Source organism: Schistocerca nitens, chromosome 8 (assembly GCF_023898315.1).
Source record: "Schistocerca nitens isolate TAMUIC-IGC-003100 chromosome 8, iqSchNite1.1, whole genome shotgun sequence".
NCBI classification, from domain to species: domain Eukaryota; kingdom Metazoa; phylum Arthropoda; class Insecta; order Orthoptera; family Acrididae; genus Schistocerca; species Schistocerca nitens.
In genome coordinates, this window is record NC_064621.1 from 123,608,524 (window position 1) to 123,632,120 (window position 23,597).

The 23,597-nt window shown below is 38.5% G+C and overlaps 1 protein-coding gene across 2 annotated transcripts in view; it reads right to left on the reverse strand.

The window, feature by feature from the left end:
• Positions 1 to 9,985: 9,985 nt before the first annotated feature.
• LOC126199053 (F-box/WD repeat-containing protein 2-like) overlaps positions 9,986 to 23,597 on the reverse strand; it is a 128,080-nt gene continuing 114,468 nt past the window's right edge. For both annotated transcript variants that reach the window (XM_049935761.1, XM_049935763.1), the window contains one exon: positions 9,986 to 11,799. In XM_049935761.1, the coding sequence (XP_049791718.1) occupies positions 11,637 to 11,799 (163 nt within the window). In that variant the 3' untranslated portion in view covers positions 9,986 to 11,636. The remainder of the gene's footprint in view (positions 11,800 to 23,597) is intronic.

Genomic DNA, 23,597 nt, shown 5'->3' on the forward strand with positions numbered 1-23,597 from the left:
GCTAACTCATCTCAGCCCAGTGAGAAGAACTTGCACACACAGGCACCACTGTTTGAAGCTGGGCAAAAGGTATTGGATACATTTCTGAATGAGCTACATGGTGAAGTCAGCTATGCAATTAGACTGGCACACTGCAAGGCATTACAAGAAGCAATACAAATGGCAGTTCAATTCACAGTAGAACTGAGGAGACCTCAAAGTAATTACATCTGGGTCTCCACATATTCAACAGGAACAAACTACAATGTGAACAGGCAGACAAAAGATATAAAAGGACAGAAGGTGTAGAAGGGCCATCGCTACTTCTGTCCCCAAAAACTAGTAGTTGCTTTGAGCTACACTATCAACAGTTCCAAAGGTCTGCTCATTAATGCATTTTACCATGAGTATAATGACCATTTATTAATTGGCACAGTGATTGAAATTTCTTTGAAGTGGTGCCATATAGTCAAGGAAGGTAGTTGACGGCACCCAAGCTGTAAAATTAAAGGAGTAAATGGCAACATGTGCTGGTACTGTGAACAGCTGAAAGCAAGGGGAAACTACAGCCGTAATTTTTCCCGAGGGCATGCAGCTTTACTGTATGATTAAATGATCATGGCATCCTCTTGGGTAAAATATTCCGGAGGTAAAATAGTCCCCCATTCGGATCTCCAGGCGGGGACTACTCAGGAGGATGTCGTTATCAGGAGAGAGAAAACTGGCGTTCTACGGATCAAACCGTAGAATGTCAGATCCCATAATCAGATAGGTAGGTTAGAAAATTTAAAAAGGAAAATGGACAGGTTAAAGTTAGATATAGTGGTAATTAGTGAAGTTTGGTAGCAGGAGGAACAAGACTTTTGGACAGGTGAATACAGAGTTATAAATACAAAATCAAATAGGGGTAATACAGGAGTAGGTTTAATAATGAATAAAAAAATAGGAATGCGGCTAAGCTATTACAAACAGCAAAGATAGACACGAAGCTCACGCTTACTACAGTAGTACAAGTTTATATGCCAACTAGCTCTGCAGATGACAAAGAAATTGATGAAATGTATGATGAGATAAAAGAAATTATCCAGAAAGTGAAGGGAGACGAAAATTTAATAGTCATGGATAACTGGAATTTGATACTAGGAAAAGGGGGAGAAGGAAATGTAGTAGGTGAATATGCATTGGGGAGAAAAATGAAAGAGGAAGCCGCCTGGTAGAATTCTGCACGGAGCATAACTTAATCATAGCTATCACTTGGTTCAAGAATCATAAAAGAAGGTTGTATACATGGAAGAAGCCTGGAGATACTAGAAGGTATCAGATAGATTATATAATGGTAAGACAGAGATTTAGGAACCAGGTTTTAAATTGCAATGCATTTCCAGGGCAGATGTGGACTCTGACCACAATCTATTGGTTATGAACTGTAGATTAAAACTGAAGAAACAGCAAAAAGGTGGGAATTTAAGGAGATAGGACCTGGATAAACTGACTAAACCAGAGATTGTACAGAGTTTCAGGGAGAGCATAAGGGAACAATTGACAGGAATGGGGGAAAGAAATACAGTAGAAGAAGAATGGGTAGCTTTCAGAGATGAAGTAGTGAAGGCAGCAGAGGATCTAGTAGGTAAAAAGACAAGGGCTAGTAGAAATCCTTGGGTAACAGAAGGAATATTGATTTTAATTGATGAAAGGAGAAAATATAAAAATGCAGTAAATGAAGCAGGCAAACAGGAATACAAACGTCTCAAAAATGAGATCGACAGGAAGTGCAAAATGGCTAAGCAGGGATGGCTAGAGGACAAATGTAAGGATGTAGAAGCTTATCTCACTAGGGGTAAGATAGATACTACCTACAGGAAAATTAAAGAGACCTTTGGAAAAAAGAGAACCACTTGTATGAATATCAAGAGCTCAGATGGCAACCCAGTTCTAAGCAAAGAAGGGAAAGCAGAAAAGTGAAAGGAGTATACAGAGGGTCTATACAAGGGCAATGTACTTGAGGACAATATTATTGAAACGGAAGAGGATGTGGATGAAGATGAAATGGGAGATATGATACTGAATGAAGAGTTTGACAGAGCACTGAAAGACCTGAATCGAAACAAGGCCCTGGGAGTAGACAAGATTCCATTAGAACTACTGACAGCCTTGAGAGAGCTAGTCCTGACAAAACTCTATCATCTGGTGAGCAAGATGTATGAGACAGGCAAAATACCCTCAGACTTCAAGAAGAATATAATAATTCCAATCCCAAAGAAAGCAGGTGTTGACAGATGTGAAAATTACCAAACGCGAATTCTTTACAGACGAATGGAAAAACTGGTTGAAGCCGACCTCGGGGAAGATCAGTTTGGATTCCATAGAAATATTGGAACACATGAGGCAATACTGACCCTACGACTTATCTTAGAAGAAAGATTAAGGAAAGGCAAACCTATGTTTCTAGCATTTGTAGACCTAGAGAAAGCTTTTGACAATGTTGACTGGAATACTCTCTTTCAAATTCTGAAGGTGGCAGGGGTAAAATACAGGGAGCGAAAGGCTATTTACAATTTGTACAGAAACCAGATGGCAGTTATAAGAGTCGAGGGACATGAAAGGGAAGCAGTGGTTGGGAAGGGAGTGAGACAGGGTTGTAGCCTCTCCCCGATGCTATTCAATCTGTATATTGAGCAGTGGTTGGGAAGGGAGTGAGACAGGGTTGTAGCCTATCCCCAATGTTATTCAATCTGTATATTGAGCAAGCAGTAAAGGAAACAAAAGAAAAATTTGGAGTAGGAATTAAAATCCATGGAGAAGAAATAAAAACTTTGAGGTTCGCCGATGACATTGTAATTCTGTCAGAGACAGCAAAGGACCTGCAAGAGCAGCTGAACGGAATGGACAGTGTCTTGAAAGGAGGATATAAGATGAACATCAACAAAAGCAAAACGAGGATAATGGAATGTAGTCGAATTAAGTCGGGTGATGCTGAGGGAATTAGATTAGGAAATGAGACACTTAAAGTAGTAAATGAGTTTTGCTATTTGGGGAGCAAAATAACTGATGATGGTCGAAGTAGAAAGGATATAAAATGTAGACTGGCAATGGCAAGGAAAGCATTTCTGAAGAAGAGAAATTTGTTAACATTGAGTATAGATTTAAGTGTCAGGAAGTCATTTCTGAAAGTATTTGTATGGAGTGTAGCCATGTATGGAAGTGAAACGTGGATGATAAATAGTTTAAACAAGAAGAGAATAGACACTTTCGAATGTGGTGCTACAGAAGAATGCTGGAGATCAGATGGGTAGATCACGTAACTAATGAGGAGGTATTGAATAGAATTGGGGAGAAGAGGAGTTTGTGGCACAACTTGACTAGAAGAAGGGATCAGTTGGTAGGACATGTTCTGAGGCATCAAGGGATGACCAATTTAGTATTGGAGGGCAGCGTGGAGAGTAAAAATAGTAGAGGGAGACCAAGAGATGAATACACTAAGCTGATTCAGAAGAATGTAGGTTGCAGTAGGTACTGGGCGATGAAGAAGCTTGCACAGGATAGAGTAGCATGGAGAGCTGCATCAAACCAGTCTCAGGACTGAAGACCACAACAACAACAACAACAATGGCAACCTGGAGCACAATTACATAGAAACTGTGACTGACTCTGTGAATATGTGGCTAAAATGCAAATGAGTAGCAGAAGAGAAGAATTCTCCAAAGGTATAGTGGTGTTAGATTTCCTGATATCTACACACATTCAGATCAATGTAGCATAAAGAGACATCCAATTAAATCATAACAATTATGGATTCATTGGAAGTCAAACTCAAAGGAAAGTCAGTACTGCTCAGGTAAAGCACAAACTGAGCAGGAGAACAGAAGTATTGGTTTTGATTACAGGAAGCCGAATGCTGTAATGTTACCAATATTCATCCATTGCCAAATCTGGTACACTCTTTAGATTATTTTGGTTTGTGAAAATCTTCTCTATTTGGGTTTAACCAGTGGGTACAATCAACTGACTGTACACATAGACAACAGCGTTGAAACATCATTTTTATGCCTGTTGTGTTATTTTTGGTCTCCGGAACCCACCTGCAACATTTCAACAACCGATGAATACTGTCTGTTGAGGTATGACAGCCACATGATATCTGGTGCACGTTGATGTTGGCATAATTTTTAGCCGAGATATGTAACAATATGCTGAAAGACCATGAACAGTATTTGAGATTCTGCAAGGTGTAAATCTTTTCCTAGCCATGTCAAAAATTGTTATTTTGTGGTACCTTATGTAGAATATTATGGCATAGGATAACCACAGGTGGTGTCCAACCCAGTTTAAAACTGGTAGAAGCTGTGAAGAAAGTGAAGGAAGTGCAAGTATTCCTGAGCCTTGCAAATTTTTACCAAAGATTCATTCAAGGGTATGCTGACATAGCACATCCAATGCCTCAACTACTATAAAAAAAAAAAAATGAAGCTGCTTTTACTGAGATTTCCAAGTTTTCAAAATTGACAGAAACAGCTTAGACAACACATCCCATATTGTTTTATTCACACTTCACCAAACTGCTCATCCAAACTACTGATGCTGGCAATTTTGTGGCTAGAGTAGTCTTACTGCAAGAAATCAACAAAGAACAGTATTCAATTTAATTTTCTTTCACCTTCTGAACAGATTTAAATGCAATACTTGACAATTGACAAGCACTTACATGAATTTATTTTTTATATAAACTATGTGCCTTGCTTTTAGGTGAATACCAGTTCTAGGTAGTTCTTCAATATGGAAAATTACACAACAATGTGGATGGATTAAGTAGGAAAGTCAAAGTATGTTTCACAATTGGCAGAGAACGCCATGACAGCCCATTGGCAGGGGACAGTGGCAAAAGAATGACTAGACTATGAGCAGCACAAATCTGTTCGTGACCAAACCAGAAAGCAGATGCTTATAGTTATGTTTCACACCAGAACTTACAATGAGAAGGTCTGAACCAGTACCTGGTTAGCTCTTATGAAATCATCTACAGCTGGCAAACGACCTTGCTATTTAACTTTGCACCAGCAAGGGGCATCAGCAATAAAAACATCAGAGATTTAGCCAGTGGATACATAAAGAATGAAGTACGCAAAGCCTAGTAACAAGTCATTCCTCCAGCGGGCTGCTTAACATGATCGTGGAGCTGCTTTGCTTAAATACTATGTTGGAGACTTAGTTTATGTGAGAAATCCAGTACTGAAGAAGGGTCACATCAAGAAGTTTAAATAGTATTGGAAATGACTGTATAAAGTCTTTTAAATTGTCCACCTAATTACATTACATGTCAAACTGCCATTTCAACTCATCACAGTGCATGAGAATTAGGAAATGCTACTCTTTCAATTCAATAGTTAAACTAATCTTCAAGTGCAACACATCTAACTCATGCTTTACCAAACAGATACATGTTAGCAGACTTCTAGTGGTTGTAGAAAATTGTGAAGTATCTTGTAATCTTTCCACGTAGCTCAGATATTCCAAAGGACCTCACATGCAGAAAACAAATTATTGCTAACTCCCATTTCTACAGTATTCCACAACATTACAATCTATTTATTCCAATCAAAGAGTTCATTCAGTATAAGCTTAAGTGGACCACATGGACCATAAAACCAGATAATACAAGTGACAGGCACTAATGGTACTGATATGAATTTTTTTCAAGCTTTTAGCAGTACACACCAGTATTAACATGCTATGCAGAGTACTAGGAGCAGCACTCAATAAGAAATTCAATACTTTTTTTCCTCAGCCAATTTTTGTTGAAAAAATGTGGCTTTCATTGTGGGACATCGCGGAATATTCCCTCTTCAGCTCCTATGGTTTCATGAAGTTCCAATTGGTGGCAGTGCTATACAGAGCCTTCAAAATGGCATCTGTGACAGAGAGCTGTCATCGAGTTTCTTTTGGCAGAAAACCAGAGCATCACAGATATTCGTAAACACTTGCAGTGTGTCTACAGGGACCTGGTAGTGAACAAAAGCATGGTGAGTTGTTGGGCAAGGCATCTGTCATCATCATAACAAGGTCACACAAAACTGTCTGATCTCTCACGTGACAGCTGGGTGCACACAGCTGTAACTCCTGCAGTGTTATAACGTGCGGACACTTTCATTCAAGGTGATCAATGGATCACATCAAACACACCACTGCACAATTGGATGCCTCTGTTGGTAGTGCTGGTGCACTCATCCACCAGATGGGGTACTCAAAGGTGTGTGCCCAATAGGTTCCTTGCCGCCTCACACAAGACCATAAAGAGTAGGATAATCTGTGCAGAATTGCTTGTGCATTATAAGACTGATTGTAACAATTTTTGTTGATCATCATCACAGGCAATGAAACATGATTTCTTACTTAAAACTGGAAACAAAATGGCAATCCATGGAGTGGCACCACAACACATCTCCTTCAAAGAAAATGTTCAAAACCATGCCCTCCTTGAAAGGATTATTCTGTTTGATGTTCTCCATCACTGAGCAACAATCTACTCTGAAGTGTATTGCGCTACCCTCAGGAAATTGAAGAAACAACTTTAGCGTGTTTGCAGCCTCAAAAATGCAAATGAACTTCTCTTTCTGCATGACGATGCAAAGCCTCACACAAGTCTGCACACCTGAGAGGAGCTCACAATACTTCATTGGACTATTCTTCCTCATCCACACTACAGCCCTAATCTTGTACCTTCCAACTTCCATCTGTTTGGCACAATGAAGGATGCACTTCACATGAAGCAGTACATGGTTGATGGGGAGGTTATTGATGCAGCAAGATGTCAGCTCCAATGTGCGACCAGCAGAGTGGTACCGTGTGGGCTCTCCCAGTAAGGTGGCATGAGGCCGTCGCATGAAACAGAGATTATGTTGAAAAACAGGGTTCTGTAGCCAAAAGAGTGATACGAAATATTGGAATTCTGAATAAAACCAACCAGCTTACAGAAAATAAATATGTTGCATTACTTACTGAACACCCCTCACATATAAAATCTGTTAGTGTGCCTTAATAAGTAGACTATAACATAACTGTGCACAAGAGTGGACTGAAAAGAGAGGAAGAGTGGCTGAGAGTAATGGTGAAGAGGCAGAAAAGCTTTTATGATGACAGCATTGGGTAATAACACCTGGCAGCCCTGTCTAGAATTTGCTTCAATACTCCATTCCAGACTGTGTAAGACCACTTCATCTGAAACCATTTACTTGTTCAGACTTAAATTTGAACAAATGGCAAATACAGGTGAAGTTTACTAATACTGACAACATACCATATGTGGCCGGGACTGTGGGCTTCACAGTTGTCACGGTAGTGTCGTTTAGAATGCAACAGTGAGGATCAATTAAACATCTGAAGGCTTTAATGAGATGTTGTTATCAGAATACACAATCACTGATCAGAGATAGACAGTTGTCAGCAGTGCATCAGGCAAAACATCACTGGCCAGTATGTCCTGAAATCAGTACATCTCACAGTCTCGGTTGCCGTGGAGGGGGAGGCACACACTCAGTGACTTGCGATATCAGAGACAGCTAGCTGCACCAAGGATGGTTGCTCATACTGCCTCAGTGGGCAGCAGCATGGCCAGCAAATTACCAGGACACCCTCGTTTACATCATAGTGTGCACCCCAGAAAGGCAGCAAACACCTCTGCATGAAGTGGCCATAATCGTGGAGAGTTACTTCAAAGTCTCTGTGCATTAGATTGGCTCACGACACAGGAGTCTGCTCATAGCTATGAGTCGGGGGCAGCAATTACTGCGTTCCCACAGAATGACCGTGGTCGATCAGCTGTACGAGGACCGTCAGTGACACCTACAGAGCCCCAGTGCTAAAAGGTGCCAAAATCTTCCAGCCAGTGAAGGCAACAAATTCTTGCCATAAGAGCCCGTCTGATCTAGTTGGTGATGGTATCTCAGACTGTCGTCATCTCAGTAGACCGTGGCTGGAGCATCAAAGGTTCCACTTTGGTAGTAGCTACTGGCAACAGCAAGCTACAGCTGAGAACTACGCTATGGAAATCAGGGCGTATGTAGTCGTCGGGATACGCCAATGACACTAACCCCTTCCTTGGGAGTGACCGAGTGTGCCGCAGTTTACTGAGCTCGTCAGTACCCTTGGTTGCTTCACCTTTCAGGCTTGTCATGTCAATAACTGAATGCTAACTCTTGTATTCAACATGAGCTTTCTTGTGCCACTTTGCGCATACACTATTATGACGATATCCCTCTGCTGCCATTATATCACTTTGCTACATTGTTTTCTTGAGATCTCAGTCTGTCCAGGGTATTGCAAATAACTTCCATGTTTGCTGCTAATCAACCAGCGTTTCTCTCTCACTGGAATTCTGCCTGTCTGTTGGCCCATTCCGCTCTGCCTCTGGTGTTGCCAGGAAAGAACTACCACAATTTTTTAATATTTGCCTGGAAGATTACTCTGGGGCACAATAATACAAAGTCTGTAAAAGTGGCAAGAAGTGAAATCTGAGTGTCTGGCAACAAAATATACATGATCTTGGCTGCAGCAACATGATGCTCCAGATGCCTTCCACATACATTTCATCTCACTATGGTAACACAGTGATTTGTACGGAATCTTTTTCATAAGTCTTGTTTCTAGAGTTCTAAAAATGAGGGAACAGCATTGCAACCCATTACACTGAACTCTCTGCTAATGAATTTTTGGAAAATAAAATATCATCATAACACCTCAGCCCTATATTTCCTCAGAATACATTGGTCCTTGGAAATTTTTCTCTCCTTCCAAATGATTAGGGACATATGAGAACGAAAATGTAGTAACAACAAACTAGCTGAGAACAATTTGAGTGAAACAACTACTACAAAAAGGAAGCTTAAGTACAGGCGCTGCATGACAGTTTAAGTGGACTACTTGGGAGGTAACAGATCAAACTTGCAGTCGTAATTGCATAAACACTTTCTAAAAACCAATCTCATAAACTTATTTATAGACCTTTCAAATGTCCTGCATGTAATTTTTAACTGGATTAAAATGAATTCTTGTGTTGTATCAGTACAGCATATTTGTTAATTGATTGTTGATTGATCTCCTTATGAGATATCACATTCACTGCAAATCAATACACTGAACCATACAGCACATACACATCAGCAAAATAAATTTAGATTCCTCACTGAAAACCAATACTGGAACATTATAAACCAATTTCGATGTGAACAGTCTTCTACAGTGCTCACTTTTCTGTGTACAAAATTTTTGTTACGTAATTTCAAACCAGATCATCCAGTAACTGAGTACATTGCTCTTCTCTGTGCTGACTGAAACTGTGCCATTACTTCCCAGAAGCAGAGATTCCTACGTGCCAAAGCAACAATACAAAATATATTGAAAATGTTCCTTATGATCTCTATAAATGTAATGGGCCAATGCTACAAAGTGTATGGTTAACCAGTTTTACTCCTGCATATATCTTAATGAAATAATATACATTCATACTCCATAACATTTACTCAGAAATAGTCTATTCAACAGGTTCAAATCCCATTTCATTAATCCTGTAATTAAAAGCTGCTACTACTTCAACATTTTCAATTTATCCATTTTATGGCTGAACTAATGGATTCTGTTACCAGTCACTTCGTAACTACTGCTTTACTGTGCTCAGAATAAAATGTTTCAAGAACTTATTCTCATTGCTTTTATATTTGACAGACAATGTGTGTGTTTAATTAACATGCTGGGGGACATGTGAGTTCCTGCAGTACCAACATTTATTATGCTTGAAGCAAAGTATAAAAATGCAATAAATCACTCACACACAAATCACTGTAACCAAACTATTACCGTGAAGGACCAGAAAACAAATTTGTGTAACGCATCATGGTTAGCAGAAGAAAACAGAATGATTAGGAAGTAACTGGCGACAAAAATAATTTATTTCGTATGAGAAATGAGCTCATACTCGATATGTATTGAACCACAAAATAAATTTAGATTCCTCACTGAAAACCAATTCTGGAACATTATACACTTACTTGAACAGTCTTCTATGGTGAAGTTTCTTCATATTACAGCATATTAAAGTAAACAACACTGCAATGTCAATCATTGCATCACTTAGAAGATGACATTTTATCGCAGATAAATTTATTGTTCACGCAATCCTAGGTCAGAATACTATTGTGCTCGATCACTGTGATTTATACCACCAACAATACTAATTGCAGTGGCTAATGTTGTGCCATACAAAGATTATCACAGACATATGATCTCAAAATTATAAAAAAATACAGCTAGCTGTGCCTTGAGTTACTTCCAATTCTTCCCATTTTTAACAAAAAAAAACAGGAACCATAAAAAGCTAGGTGGTAATATTATATGTGTGCAATATTTTCTAAATTCAGTACATCAATAGGCCACATCTTAATTATTAATAAGTCAATTAGCAGACTCCACTGAATTGTTTTATCTGATATATCATATGAACTTTAGCCACTCATCAACAGTCTTGATATTTAGGATAATGCCATCATACTTTAAACGCAATTGGCTATGGAAAGTTACAGCTATTATTATGCCAATCACTGATATGTCCCTGATTAATCTGAAGAGTCATCATCATCATCATCATCATCATCATCACCACCACCAGCAGCTATTAATATCCACTGCTGGCTAAAAGACTCTTCTGGAGTTCCCATGAATTACAGGCTTATGACATTAGCATCCATGTTGCTCTTGCAAATTTGCTAATGTCATTTCTCCTGGTAGGTATTAGCTGCAATCTTTCATTATCTATGGGAATCTAGCAAACAACTTCTTTAGTCCACCTGCCCAGTATTCAGTTGGCTACATGTTCTGCCACCTGTGCTTCACCTTTGACTCCAGCCTGCCCCTCGCCTCCCCTTCCCTCCTCTTGCCTTGCCTTCCCTTCCCTTCCCTTCCCTTCCCTTCCCTTCCCTTCCCTTCCCTTCCGGTAATTCCCAGCAGGTGTGTGCTGGTCTGCTGCTCACAGTTCCTGCCTCAGAACCACAAGTGGAAACTGCTAATACACAGCAATTGTAAGCTTTCCTTTTCAGATACATCTTTTGAACACAATATTTACTTTACCAAAAGCACTCCAATCCTGATATTTTCTACATTTCAGCAAGATTATGAGCACTTTAAAATTAGTTTTTGTTACTTACGGAGCTGATTTTCCAGTCCAGCAATCAATCTTTATAGGAACAACATGAAAAGGCACTAAGAGCATTTTCAGATTTCACTGATGATTGTGCTCCAATTGACCACAGAGACAACAGCTAACTTAATATAAGCTACACATTATTCATAGCAAATAAGATGTAACATTTAAACAAAGTACATCTTTCAACCTGTTCAATTTTTGGGAAGACATAGTTTTTAGTACATCATATGTTTTACTTCTATGAAAAAATGACATGTAATGCTTTGGTTAATGATGTCCAAAGAATACAGTGTGAAAAATGATGATAAGCTACTGTGTTATGATGTATGATAACTGTTCCTTTCTATGCTTATAACAAATACAGTTGACAATTGGGTTACACAACCTTTCTTGTACTTGTTCTCTATCTCCTCTTCATCTGGAGACTTTCAAGACAATGTTACAATTTGTATCCACTTTTAAAAATCCTCTAACCAGTAAATTTTCTGTTGGGATCATACCATGTTATAACCCTAATTTGGCCATGGAAAAGTCCAGCTGCCAAAAGAATGTCTTCATGATGCAGCTGACTCAAATCACTGAGCCACGCTTCATCTCCCATTACGATCTGTGCCAGGTCTGGTGTTGATGAACTATGAAGCACACCAAACAATTATTTAGCATTCCTGCACAGTAGAATATTCACATATTTAAATGCTGATATGAGTAACAAAACTATGTGAAACATGCAGTCAACTTTCCTATCTTTATGTTATTTAATATTAGGCAAAAAAGATTCTTGTAACACTGTTTTTTACTTGAAAGGGTACCAGGACATATGGAGGGATGCCTGACACATGCAGTTGGTACTATTTAAAGTTAGCAAGAACACATTCATGAGAAAAGCAAACTTTTTCAAGCATCCTCAGTAAGAAGGAATCTGTAATATGAATATGATTCTCAGTATACCAAATGAAATAATGTCAACTGTAAAATCTTTAAAATCACAAGATTCTACTGGGAATAATGAAATATCAGCAAAGTTAATTAAGGAGCATTGTTCTCAGTTTAGAAGCATATGAAGTTATTTGCATAACAGGTCATTTATTGCTGGAATTTTTTCTGCTCAGCAAAAATATTTTGAAGTTAAGCCTTTGATTAAGATAAAAAATAATGTCAAACTTCAATAGAACTTATTTTTTGCCAGAATTCTCAAAATTTTAGAAGTAATATACAGTTAATATTTGACTGCAATAACATATTGTCAAAGTTACAGTCTGAATTTCTAAAAGGCTCTGATACTATGTTACTTACACATGTAACTAGAATGTACTTAATTAGCTGACAGTAAATTACAGGCTACTAGTATTTTGTACTACAAGAAAATTCAACAGAGGCAGGGGGGGGGGGGGGGAAGAAAGAAAGAAAGATTATGATGAGACCTTCATGAGGTGAAATGGTCAGTACTGCTGAAAGACATGAATCCAAGTAAACGTGAGACACTTCCTAGTTCTCAGAATTAAGAGTTCCTTCCTCGGGCAGGGATGAGGAATAGGTTGGTCGAGGTTAAAAGGAAGGGCAGGTTACTCACACTGCAGGAACCCATTGTTGTGAGGCTGCAGATATACAAAGATTTTGTCTACCCCTGTCAGTACAGCTGGGACCCTCTCAACCTGGCCACACACCATTAGTAGGAAGCATCCTCTGCCACGTAACATTGATAGGGCTCTCTCTCTGCCACATAGCATTGGTAGGAACAAGAGTGAAAGGGGATGACAGGGAAGCATTGGTTGAGGAGGAGGTGATGCAAGGTTGTCACCTATTCCTGGTATTTTTCAATCTATACACTGAGCAAGCAGTACTTGGAACTGAAGAAAAATTTGGTGAAGGAATTAAAGTTCAGGAAGAAGAAATAAAATCTTTGAGGTTATTAGATGACATTGTAATTCTGTTAAGAGACAGGAAATGACTTGAAAGAGCTGTTTCATAGAAACAAAAGTGTCTTGAAAGGAAGATAAAAGCTGAACATAAACAAAATCAAAATAAAGGTAATGGAATGTAGTAAAATTGAATCAGGCAATGCTGAGCAAATTAGATCATGAAATGAGACACTAAAAATAGTGGATGAATTTTGCTATTTGGGCAGCAAAATAACTGATGATGACTGAAGTAGAGAGGACATAAAATACAAACTGGCTATAGCAAGAAAAGCATCCCTGAAAAGAAGAATTTGTTAGTCCACACTAATATAATACATGTAGAAGTTCCTCTGTCACGCTTTCATGATTAAACTGCAGAACCGATTTTGATAAAATTTCGTATGGACATATCTTGAATGCTGGGAAAGAACATAAGCTATTTTAGAAAGTATTTAGTACAAGATATTTATTGATTTGAAGAATATAATGCAAAATATGGAACAATAATTACTCTTTGAAAAAGCTATTTACTCTATATGTTCTACGCAAGATTATTCAGTGTAATGAATACAATACTTATACAATCATCAACATGATTACTGCATACTTCTGTTCTAATTTCTGTTATAAGCCCATTGCATTTTAGCCGCTGAGTGTCATGTGTCTCTTATAACTTCTGAGGCACTTGAAGACTTACAACAGCTGCATCTTTTAAATGCTGTATGACAAACAGAGAGATGTTGTGTCTTCACGTAAAGAACATGATAGGTTTTCAGTGAGGCTGGATTTGGTTACAATATGTGAATGCAGCTGTGGGTAACAGATAGGTTCAAAAATGGTTCAAATGGCTCTGAGCACTATGGGACTCAACTGCTGAGGTCATTAGTCCCCTAGAACCCAGAACTAGTTAAACCTAACCAATCTAAGGACATCACAAACATCCATGCCCTAGGCAGGATTTGAACCTGCGACCGCAGCGGTCTTGCAGTTCCAGACTGCAGCGCCTTTAACCGCATGGCCACTTCGGCCGGCTGTAACAGATAGAAACTGAGGAGCAGCTGATGTTATTGTATGTACAAATGTTATAAAATTGTGCTGCATTGAGCTACAAATTATTTTTTTTCTTTGTCAGTTTAAAGCTGTTAGTAATAATAATAATAATAATAATAATACCATTTTTTAATTTTATTTATTTTTTATTTTATTCTTTTTTAGTACTGTCACTATCACTCATCGCAATAAAACTACTCACAAGAGTCAACAATTCATGGTCTCTTTGTTAGCTTTGCTGGCCCTTGATCACAGGGTGGTCGAACATTCTGAATGGGGTCTCCTGGGCAATAAAGCCATATGCACATTTCATTACATTATACTGACATGTGAGCACAGCTGTACGTAACAGCTAGAATATAATAAGTTTAAGAGTTAGGAAAACTTTTATGAAGGTATTTGTCTGGACTGACATTTTACAAGGAAGTGAAATGTGGGCAACAGGCAGTTCAGACAAGAAGAGAACAGAAGTTTTTGAAATATGGTGCTACAGAACAGTGCTGAAAATTAGATGGATAGACTGAGTAACAAACAAGGAGATATCTGAACCAAACTGGGGAGAAAAATTTGTGGCACAATTTGACTAAAAGAAAGAACTGTTTGACAGGATACATTCTGAGACATTAAGGAGCTGAGCAACCCTTTTTCATACACATCAAGCCATTGAAAGAGAGATAGATAGATAGATAGATAGATAGAGAGAGAGAGAGAGAGAGAGAGAGCACTGGAGCAGCCTATGAGCTTTAATGGTGTTAGATTATGATTTGTTGTAAAAATTGTGAGGTACTTCAAACCCAGATCGAGATCGCAAGGTTGTTTATTTTTCTGTTGTTCACGGACTGATTACAACTTACAGCAATAGGTCTGGCATTTAAAACACAGAGAGAGCTAAGACACAAACCAAAAGCCACAATTTGTTGTTATTCACTCAAAGGAATAGGACTATCGCTTATTTTGACTACATTCTGCCCTCACGTCAGCCAGCAGAAGGGCAATTTTATAGAGTACTAAGCACAAAAGGTTTTGTGAAAGCTGTAACTAATTGAGGCAATTGATGATGTGTGTGACACTGACCAATTCTCACAGAATGGGAAGTTTGCAGTAAGCTTGCAAAACATACATTGGAGTGTATATCAATGGCGGACACTTCTCTTTCAGGGTGAATCCTACTCCAGTTTGCAGAGTATCACCACACATCTACAGAGAAACGTCAGCATATATCATCTGTCAAACAACCATGGAAGGACTTCAAATGAGGCAATGTCTGCATATAGGGACCACTGTTTTTCCAGGTCTTATGCACGTCATTCCAGTGCAACACCTGATGATTTTATCCTAAAGGGCCATAACACTCAAACAGAAAAGGATAGTATTGATGAGGAATATCTTCAACAGCAAACAGTTTGGCAGAGTGGTCAGTCAGCTCAGCAGTTCTTATTACCCTTAAGGGACTCATTGCAGCCCTTCACCTGACATTGCTATAACACAGACAACAGCTCTGTTAGGGAAACAGAATTCTTTTCTTTGGCGCTCTTGTTTTCCCTTTAATTTTTGAATCATCATTTTTTTTGTGTATTAATGCTGTCCTACATCTCCTTCTATCTCACACTACTATTTCAACCTCCAAATGTCTATTATACTCAACATCCTTTGTAATGTGCTTGGTATAGCTTTGTATAGTTCAATGTTTTCTGCCCCTATCATTTGTCCATCTATAAGGGACAATCAAAAAGTTTCCATTTGAGAACATTGCTGCAGCATATACGCAACGTAGCAACACTCTCATTAAGGGATTAAAGTGACATTTGTGTATTTCCAACATGCATGCAGTAATACAACAACGTGAACTGTGGCAGAGTTATTACCAAATGCGTCCAAATAGGGCCAGTGTGCCATCATTTTTTTTCATGGCTGCTAAAGGGCAAACACCAGTATACATCATTGGATTGTGACAAATGTGTATGTGGCTGTCCAAAATCATCATTTTGGAATGGTGCTCCAAGTCTGGTTCTGGTCATGATTGATTTCAAGGAATCTGGTGTCTCCATCACTGGGGAATGGTACGGTGCAATGCTGGAGAAATTGTAGTGTGCAGTTAAGGTGAAACATTCGGGAAAACTATGCTGCTGCTTCATGATAATACAAGTCCCCAGACACAAATGTCATAATGAAGAAGTTACGCTAACTCAAGTTGGAGACATTTGAGCACAAGCCCTATAGTGCTGGCCTCTACCAATGTGATTATCATGTCTTTGGTCCCTTAAAAATTGCCTTGAATGGTCAACAATTCCTGTCAGGCAAGAATGTACAGGAGGCAGTTATGGACTTCTTCACATCACAGGACTTGGTGTGTTTTACCAAACAGGTATCTTCAACCTGGTGTGTCAGTGGGATGATTGCCTCAATGCTCATGGCAATTTTGCCTGATTGGTATACTGATTATGGACTGTACAGCTTTCAAACAGAAACTTTTTGATCACCCCTTATAGTACTCATGTCTATTTTATGGGTGTTGTCAATTTTAGGAACTGATTCACTGATTATGTAGTCAAAAACCGTCAAGCATTTATGTTCATTCACATGCCTTAGATTTATTTATGTTTATGGCCATCAGCCAGTCTTTACACCCAGCATTAATCATCTACAAGTGTCTCAGCACTTACACAAATTTTCTTCTGTTATGAGATCTCGCTAGACAATGGCAGCACCTGTCACAGACCCAGGGAACTGTAAACATTTTCTGCCAATTGTTCACATGTATCGTGAATAGTAATTGTCGTAACACATTTCCAGACACTAATTTCACTTGTGATGATATCTGACAGCCTTTGGATTGCTTTGACATTCTCTTTTAGTCTGATCTAATTGAAATGCCACACACTCAACTGCAAAAGTGTTTTGCCTGTGACCTTCTTTATAGATGTACAATGACAATGCTTCCCCTGCACTCTCTCAATAAACTGAAGTTGACTACACACATTCCCTTGAACTGGCTTTACATTCTCATTCCACTTTGTCTCATTTTGGAATGTTATGTCTAGACATATAAGAGAAGTGAGAGTTGACAAGCATTCCATTCATATTGAATTTGTATTTTCCAGGAACATTTCTCCTACTAGTACGCATTAATTTATATTTACCCATATTTAAAGCAAGCTGAAATTCATCATAACAAACAGAAATTATGTCGGTGTCATCGTGAATCTCTCAGGACACTTAGTGAAGACACTATTCCGAACACAACAGCATCATCTGCAAACAGTCCTATGTTGCTGCCCAGTCAATATAAGATATACATAGAGAACACGGACAGTCCTATCACGCTTACCTGGAGCATTCCTGATATTTCCTTTGTCTCTAATAAACAGTCACCATCCACAACAACATACTAGACTCTATTACTCAAAAAGTCTTCAAGCCAATACCATATGTGAGAAGATATTGTGTATGGTCAGACCTTTGTTAACAGTTGACAATGTGGTACAGTGTTAATCGCTTTCCTACAATTGAGGAATATAGAATTTGTCTGTTGGCCTGCAACTGTAATTTGCAGAAAAGTCATGCTGTCCAGGCGGGCACTGTGGCTGCTGGTCCCATCCATGCTTCCATGACTTGTTTGACGTGGGTGTGACCCCTCGACTGACAGACCCAACTGCCATACATTTATGTTGACATTATTATTTCGTGGTACTTGAAGGTGAAACTTCATGCTTTGAAACGAGTCATAGAATAAATTAACAAATTACTGGCAACTGAAGAAGATGGTTATTCTACAAATATGTTTCTCAGTTGCAGATGTTCACTAGATCAAATATTTTGCACCATCTTAGAATATTGCTCATGTGTGGGAGAACCCGTACCAGATAGGGCTAATGTGGAAAATAGAATATGTACAAAGAAGGGCAGCATGAATGATGAGAGGTTTGTTTTGACCCATGGGAAAGTGTCACAAAGATGATGAACTGGTAGATGCTGGAAGATAAATGCAAACTATCCTATGAAAACCAACTTAAAAAGTTTCTAGTACTGAATAAGTGACAAATTTAGGAATACATTCATACTACAATCCCCAATGTGCCAGTCCCTCAGGGATCACAAAGACAAGATTAGACAAACTACAGCAAGCAGAGAGGTATTTAAGAGACTATTCTCTCTGTGTTCTATACATGAATGGAGTGGGAAGAAGTCCTAATAGCCGATACAGTGGGAATTGTTGCTATGCACTTCACAGTTGCTTGCAGGGCAAGCATGTAGGTGTAGTAAGCAACATAATGAATGAGTAACTGGTTGACTGGATGGTTACGAAATGTATACAGTCCACTTATTCTTAATTGTGCTGAATATACTGTTCGCTTATTTAAGAGTTGTTAAAAGCCTTCCCTACATTTGGCCAGGAATGCTGGGTTATGTCCAAACCTTAGAAACATCATTTTCTTCTCTTACACTTTTATTCTCAATCTAAAATATTCCAGAACTTCCTTTCTAGCAACAAGAAAAACAACAGTGAATAAACAGCACCTCTGCCTCACCCCTGATACAGTAGACTGCTAGTGTGCTTCCTAAACTCATCACAGGATTTTGGCCATATAATCACATTTAAAGTTGTTTTCTACAAGGGTGATATAAAAGTAAACTGTTTCACTCTCTTTTCAGTTATAAGTCTAATATTAGAATATTCCCCTGGTACTTTTATCCTTTCTGAAACAAGTTGGTCTTCAATCAGTACTTATTTCTGCATTTGACGGGGCTTTCTCAAGTGCACTGCGCCTCTTCGGCTGATGAGTAATTATTACTTCTGAGCAATTATTTTCATTTACATGTTCACACCTCCATGTTTTATTATGACTGTCACTGCTGAATTTCTTTGCAAGTTTCTCACATATATTGTAAATTTGCTTTTTCTTTTTCTTTTACTTTTCAATTAATTAAGTTGCTATTATCCATTTCACAATTATTCAGCTCCAGTTTTGAGCTAGACTTTGCAACAAGCATCCATGTGCTCCACTTCGCCAGAATTGTGGAAATATTCACATAATTAATGTGTGAAATCAAAGTGGACATTATATCATGGTTGAAATGGAGATGATACACTCAAGAAATATTAATGAGACAACATTCTTTTCCAAGCATTTTTTGGGAAAGGAGGGGGGGGGGGGGGGTTGTCCATTTTGAAGAGTCACAGGAAACCTACCTGTTCTTTCTTTTCACAGTTTAATGATACAAACCATTTAAATTTGCTGGACAAATTTCATTGTTTTCTGGTTAGTTGCTTCACAAGAATAATAACAATTACAAGATGCTAAAACTGAGCTAACTGTACAGTATTTTCCACCTTCAGTGGCTGTCATGTGTAGAGGACAAGAATCCTGCTTCTAAGCAGCAGAAAAAGGGAAAAATACTGCATGCAGACAGTTGATATACAGGGTGATTATAATTACAGTTAAACTTTCGAACCACAGTAGAAATAACACCACTTGTCAGAATGACGTCAAATTGCAATGGAATATTATCAGAGAAGAAGGGAAATGTATGGCAGAAGAAAAATAAATAGTTACAAAATGTAGCAATAGACGGCACTGTAAGCATCATAATTTCATAGTGGTCGACTACAAATGACAAATGAATCACACAACAATGCCTAAGGTGTACATTTGACAAACAAACTGCTCTACTCAGAGTACATGGGTGTACAGGTGTGATACTGTTAATTACGTAAGCTCGTCCACCACAGCAAGGTCATACCACATCGATGGGAAAAATTGGTTTTTAATTGTCCTGAGGCCAAAAACTGCATAAAAAGCATTAATCACATCAGTTTTTAATTGCCCTGAGGTCAAAAACTGAATAAAAAGCATCAATCACATGGGTTTTTTGCTGTCCTGAGGCAAAAAAGTGCATAAACAGCATCAATCAAAATCAAATTGGATTATTAATTTCCGTGAGACTGTCACAAAACATGTTCAATATGCTGTCCACCGTTTTCTGAAACTAGTTGAAATTGAGAAACAGCATGTTCCACAACTGGTTGAAGTGTTTCCAGGGTCACGTTTAGAATGTGTGGCACAGTGTGTGCCTTCAATGTAGCTAAGTTTGCAATCAGAATACTGAACACATCACCTTTCAGACAGCCCCACAGACAGAAGATCAGGTGATTGGGGCAGCCAGGGAAATGGTGGCTGATAATTCTAGCATTTCTGAAATGGTGCTTCAGCAGCTGCTTAACTGCATTTGCAATATGCGGAGGTGCACCATCTTGCATAAAAATGATCCCATCCATACATCCATGCTGTTGGAGAGCTGGAATGACATGGTTACGCAAAAGACGCTCATAGCATTTACCAGTGACGGTACAGGAAACAGGACTGAAAGGACCTGCCTATGATAAATCATGCTGTAAACCTACACCACACAATGACCTTTTCAGGATGAAGTGGTACTGGTTAAATTGTGTGTGGATTTTCCGTTGCCCAAATCTGACAATTCTGTGTATTGACATATCCTGTCAGATGGAAGTGGGCTTCATCTGTCCACAAAATCTTCTACAGCCAATCATTGTCCACTTCCATGCGAGCAAGAAATTCTAAAGCAAAGGTCTCTCTCGCTGGCAGCTCAACAGGAAGCAACTCGTGCACATGGGTAATTTTGAAAGGATAGCAAAGAAGGATGTTTTGTAGGATTTTACGCACCGTGGACACAGGTATGTCCAATGTTCAGGCAATTCTCAAAGCACTACACGTTTGCTCCCCACCACTTGTCTCCTCCTTTATTACTGTGGCTACTGCTTCCACTGATGTTGAATCAACTCATTTCCTCCCTCCACCAGGTTGCACACCAAATGAACTTATCTTTTCGAATTTCCAAATCATTTTCCCTAGACCCATGGCAGTCATCTGACCAACACCATTGTTCAAACCCTCCAGTGTCCGGAACTTCTGCAGAGAAACATGTGCACAGTCATTATTCTTGTAATACAGCTTTACAAGCAGAGTGCAATCCTGCTTGAGACAGTCATGGCGAATGTCGCCGATGTGAAAGGAGGAAAAGCCATGTACCCAGCGTGTTTATACCAACTTCAATGTGTCGTGCACATGACAGGTGTTTTCATTTATGTATTCTGACACATACAGCACCATCTACTGATTAATTTTCACACCATTTTTTATCTTCTGCCATACGTTATCCTCCTCCTTCAATAATATTCCATTGCAATTTGACGTCATTCTGACCAGTGATGTTATTTTACAGTTTTTTGAACATTTAACTTTAATTATAATCATTATGTATAAACAGCTCTGAATGAATGATGAAACATACTGTGTGTTTGTACTGGTAAATGAAAACTCACACTATAGTATGCAGCAATAAGTTGGAATTAATTTTGACCAGATTGAGGAATCTTTTAAAAAGTCTCTCTCAATGGTCTTCTCAGTTGTCCTAAGTCTTCTTGTTGCCATAATCAGCCACCTGAATCGGCAATGGTTTCTGTTGTAATGTCAAGACAATGAACTCTCTAATTATATAAGTTCCATGCCATTCTACACAGTCACAGAAGTTTAATTCCTTTGTCTACTGAGTGGAACACACTCTCCAAAAAGAATGTTTAACTATTTCATAAGTGCTTCCACCCGTGGTCCCTGACGTGCTTTATATACCCTCCACTGCCATCTGTGAGTGGTTATTGCTTGTTGACTTCAAACATAGGCAGTGATCACATTAATGTGACTGAATCATGTCTAAGGGGGTAACTTTCCCACCTCAGCTGCGACAGCTAACATCACAGTTAATCTATTTTTTCATTCTTTGTTTCTGGGATAATTTTTGTCTCTTCCATGTCAACTCTCTTATTGCTTGGCATGTCAAAAAATACTGGAATTTCATTAGCATTGCCAATCTGATGAAAAAGATGTATGTGACACTTTCACAACTGCATGATGAATTGCTGAAAGTTAAGTTGTTTTCCTCAAAATCTGCTCGCATTCTCTATGTAGCAATGCCATTTCTCCACATAAATTGATGACACTAACTAATACCCCGCACAGAATTCTCCTTGTGGCACATTTAAGACACTTCTAATTTCCAAGGCCTTCAGTTGTATTATTTCTCATCACATAACCATCCCATCCTTCCTAGTATCTATAATCTTAGCTTCAAGTTCTAGATATCTGTCACTTTTCATTACCCTGAACGATTCTCTCACTGGAACTGCCTTCATCCATTTTCTTCCTGAAGCAGTCCAACATTGTATATTAGGCTCATACAGCCCATACTTCTTCTGGCTTCTCTGTTGGTTGTGATTTTGGCATAACGCACAATAAGTATGAAACTTGCGTCATACCTGCACCAAAGTCTTGGTCTGATGATGCTTTTCACTCAAAATGGTCAATCACATCAGTATAAAACAGACTGGTTTTTTTTTTCCTGTATCCAATTGTAAGTTAGTTATAAGTTAACAAAACAATACTGGTACACCTACACAATGCTAATGCAAATAAAATACCATTAAAATTGTGCAATGTTGGCTAATAAAATGCCTTGCCATCAGCTTATGTTATCTAGTTGCATTGTTGCAAATGACTGTAATCTTTTTTTACAGGTCCCCAAACAGGCATAAGTTTTTTAAAGCAAGAGTATGAAAAAGAAAAGGTAGAGGATATGGGCTGCACTCTAGCTTTTTAAGGTTGAAATTTGGATAAAAAGTGTGGCTCATTTACGAGCCAATATGGTACTTCATCTAGTATTTTTGGTATTACAGAATTTCAAGTTTCTTGATATCCTTTTGAAATTAATTTACTTTTCTTTCACTATTACTGAGACTTTCAGTAATTACATGTTTAGAAATGGTATAGAACTGCTTGTATAACATTTTTTTGGGCATCAAAATGAGCATGAGTTATGATATAGAATGGCATCTGTGAGTTTTTCACTCTCAATAGTCCCTAAATAGTGTTTAAAATAGCATGTTTTCTTGCAAGTACTTCCACATGTGATGTTGCCTATTAAATCACACATCAAATGAAAGCACTTCTGTCCACAGTTCTGGAGAGTTGTGGCATGTTGGCACTTGTTATGTGGTAAAGCCACAAGAGGAGCTAGATGTGACAGCATATAAACATCATTATATGCCAAATGAAACTATAATTTAAAATTAATGTATATGTAGCTGTAGGGCACCTAACAATGGCAGCATATTGTCTAAATGCTTCATGCCAATAAATATAAAACTGATGGATGCAGAACAATTCTTTTATAAATACTGTAATACAGTCACTGACCTCAATGAATTCCATACAACACAGATAAATTTAAGGGAATATGTGTACCTATAGTTTTCTTTTTTTTCAGATCTTCTGTGGATGCATTTATACACTCCTGGAAATTGAAATAAGAACACCGTGAATTCATTGTCCCAGGAAGGGGAAACTTTATTGACACATTCCTGGGGTCAGATACATCACATGATCACACTGACAGAACCACAGGCA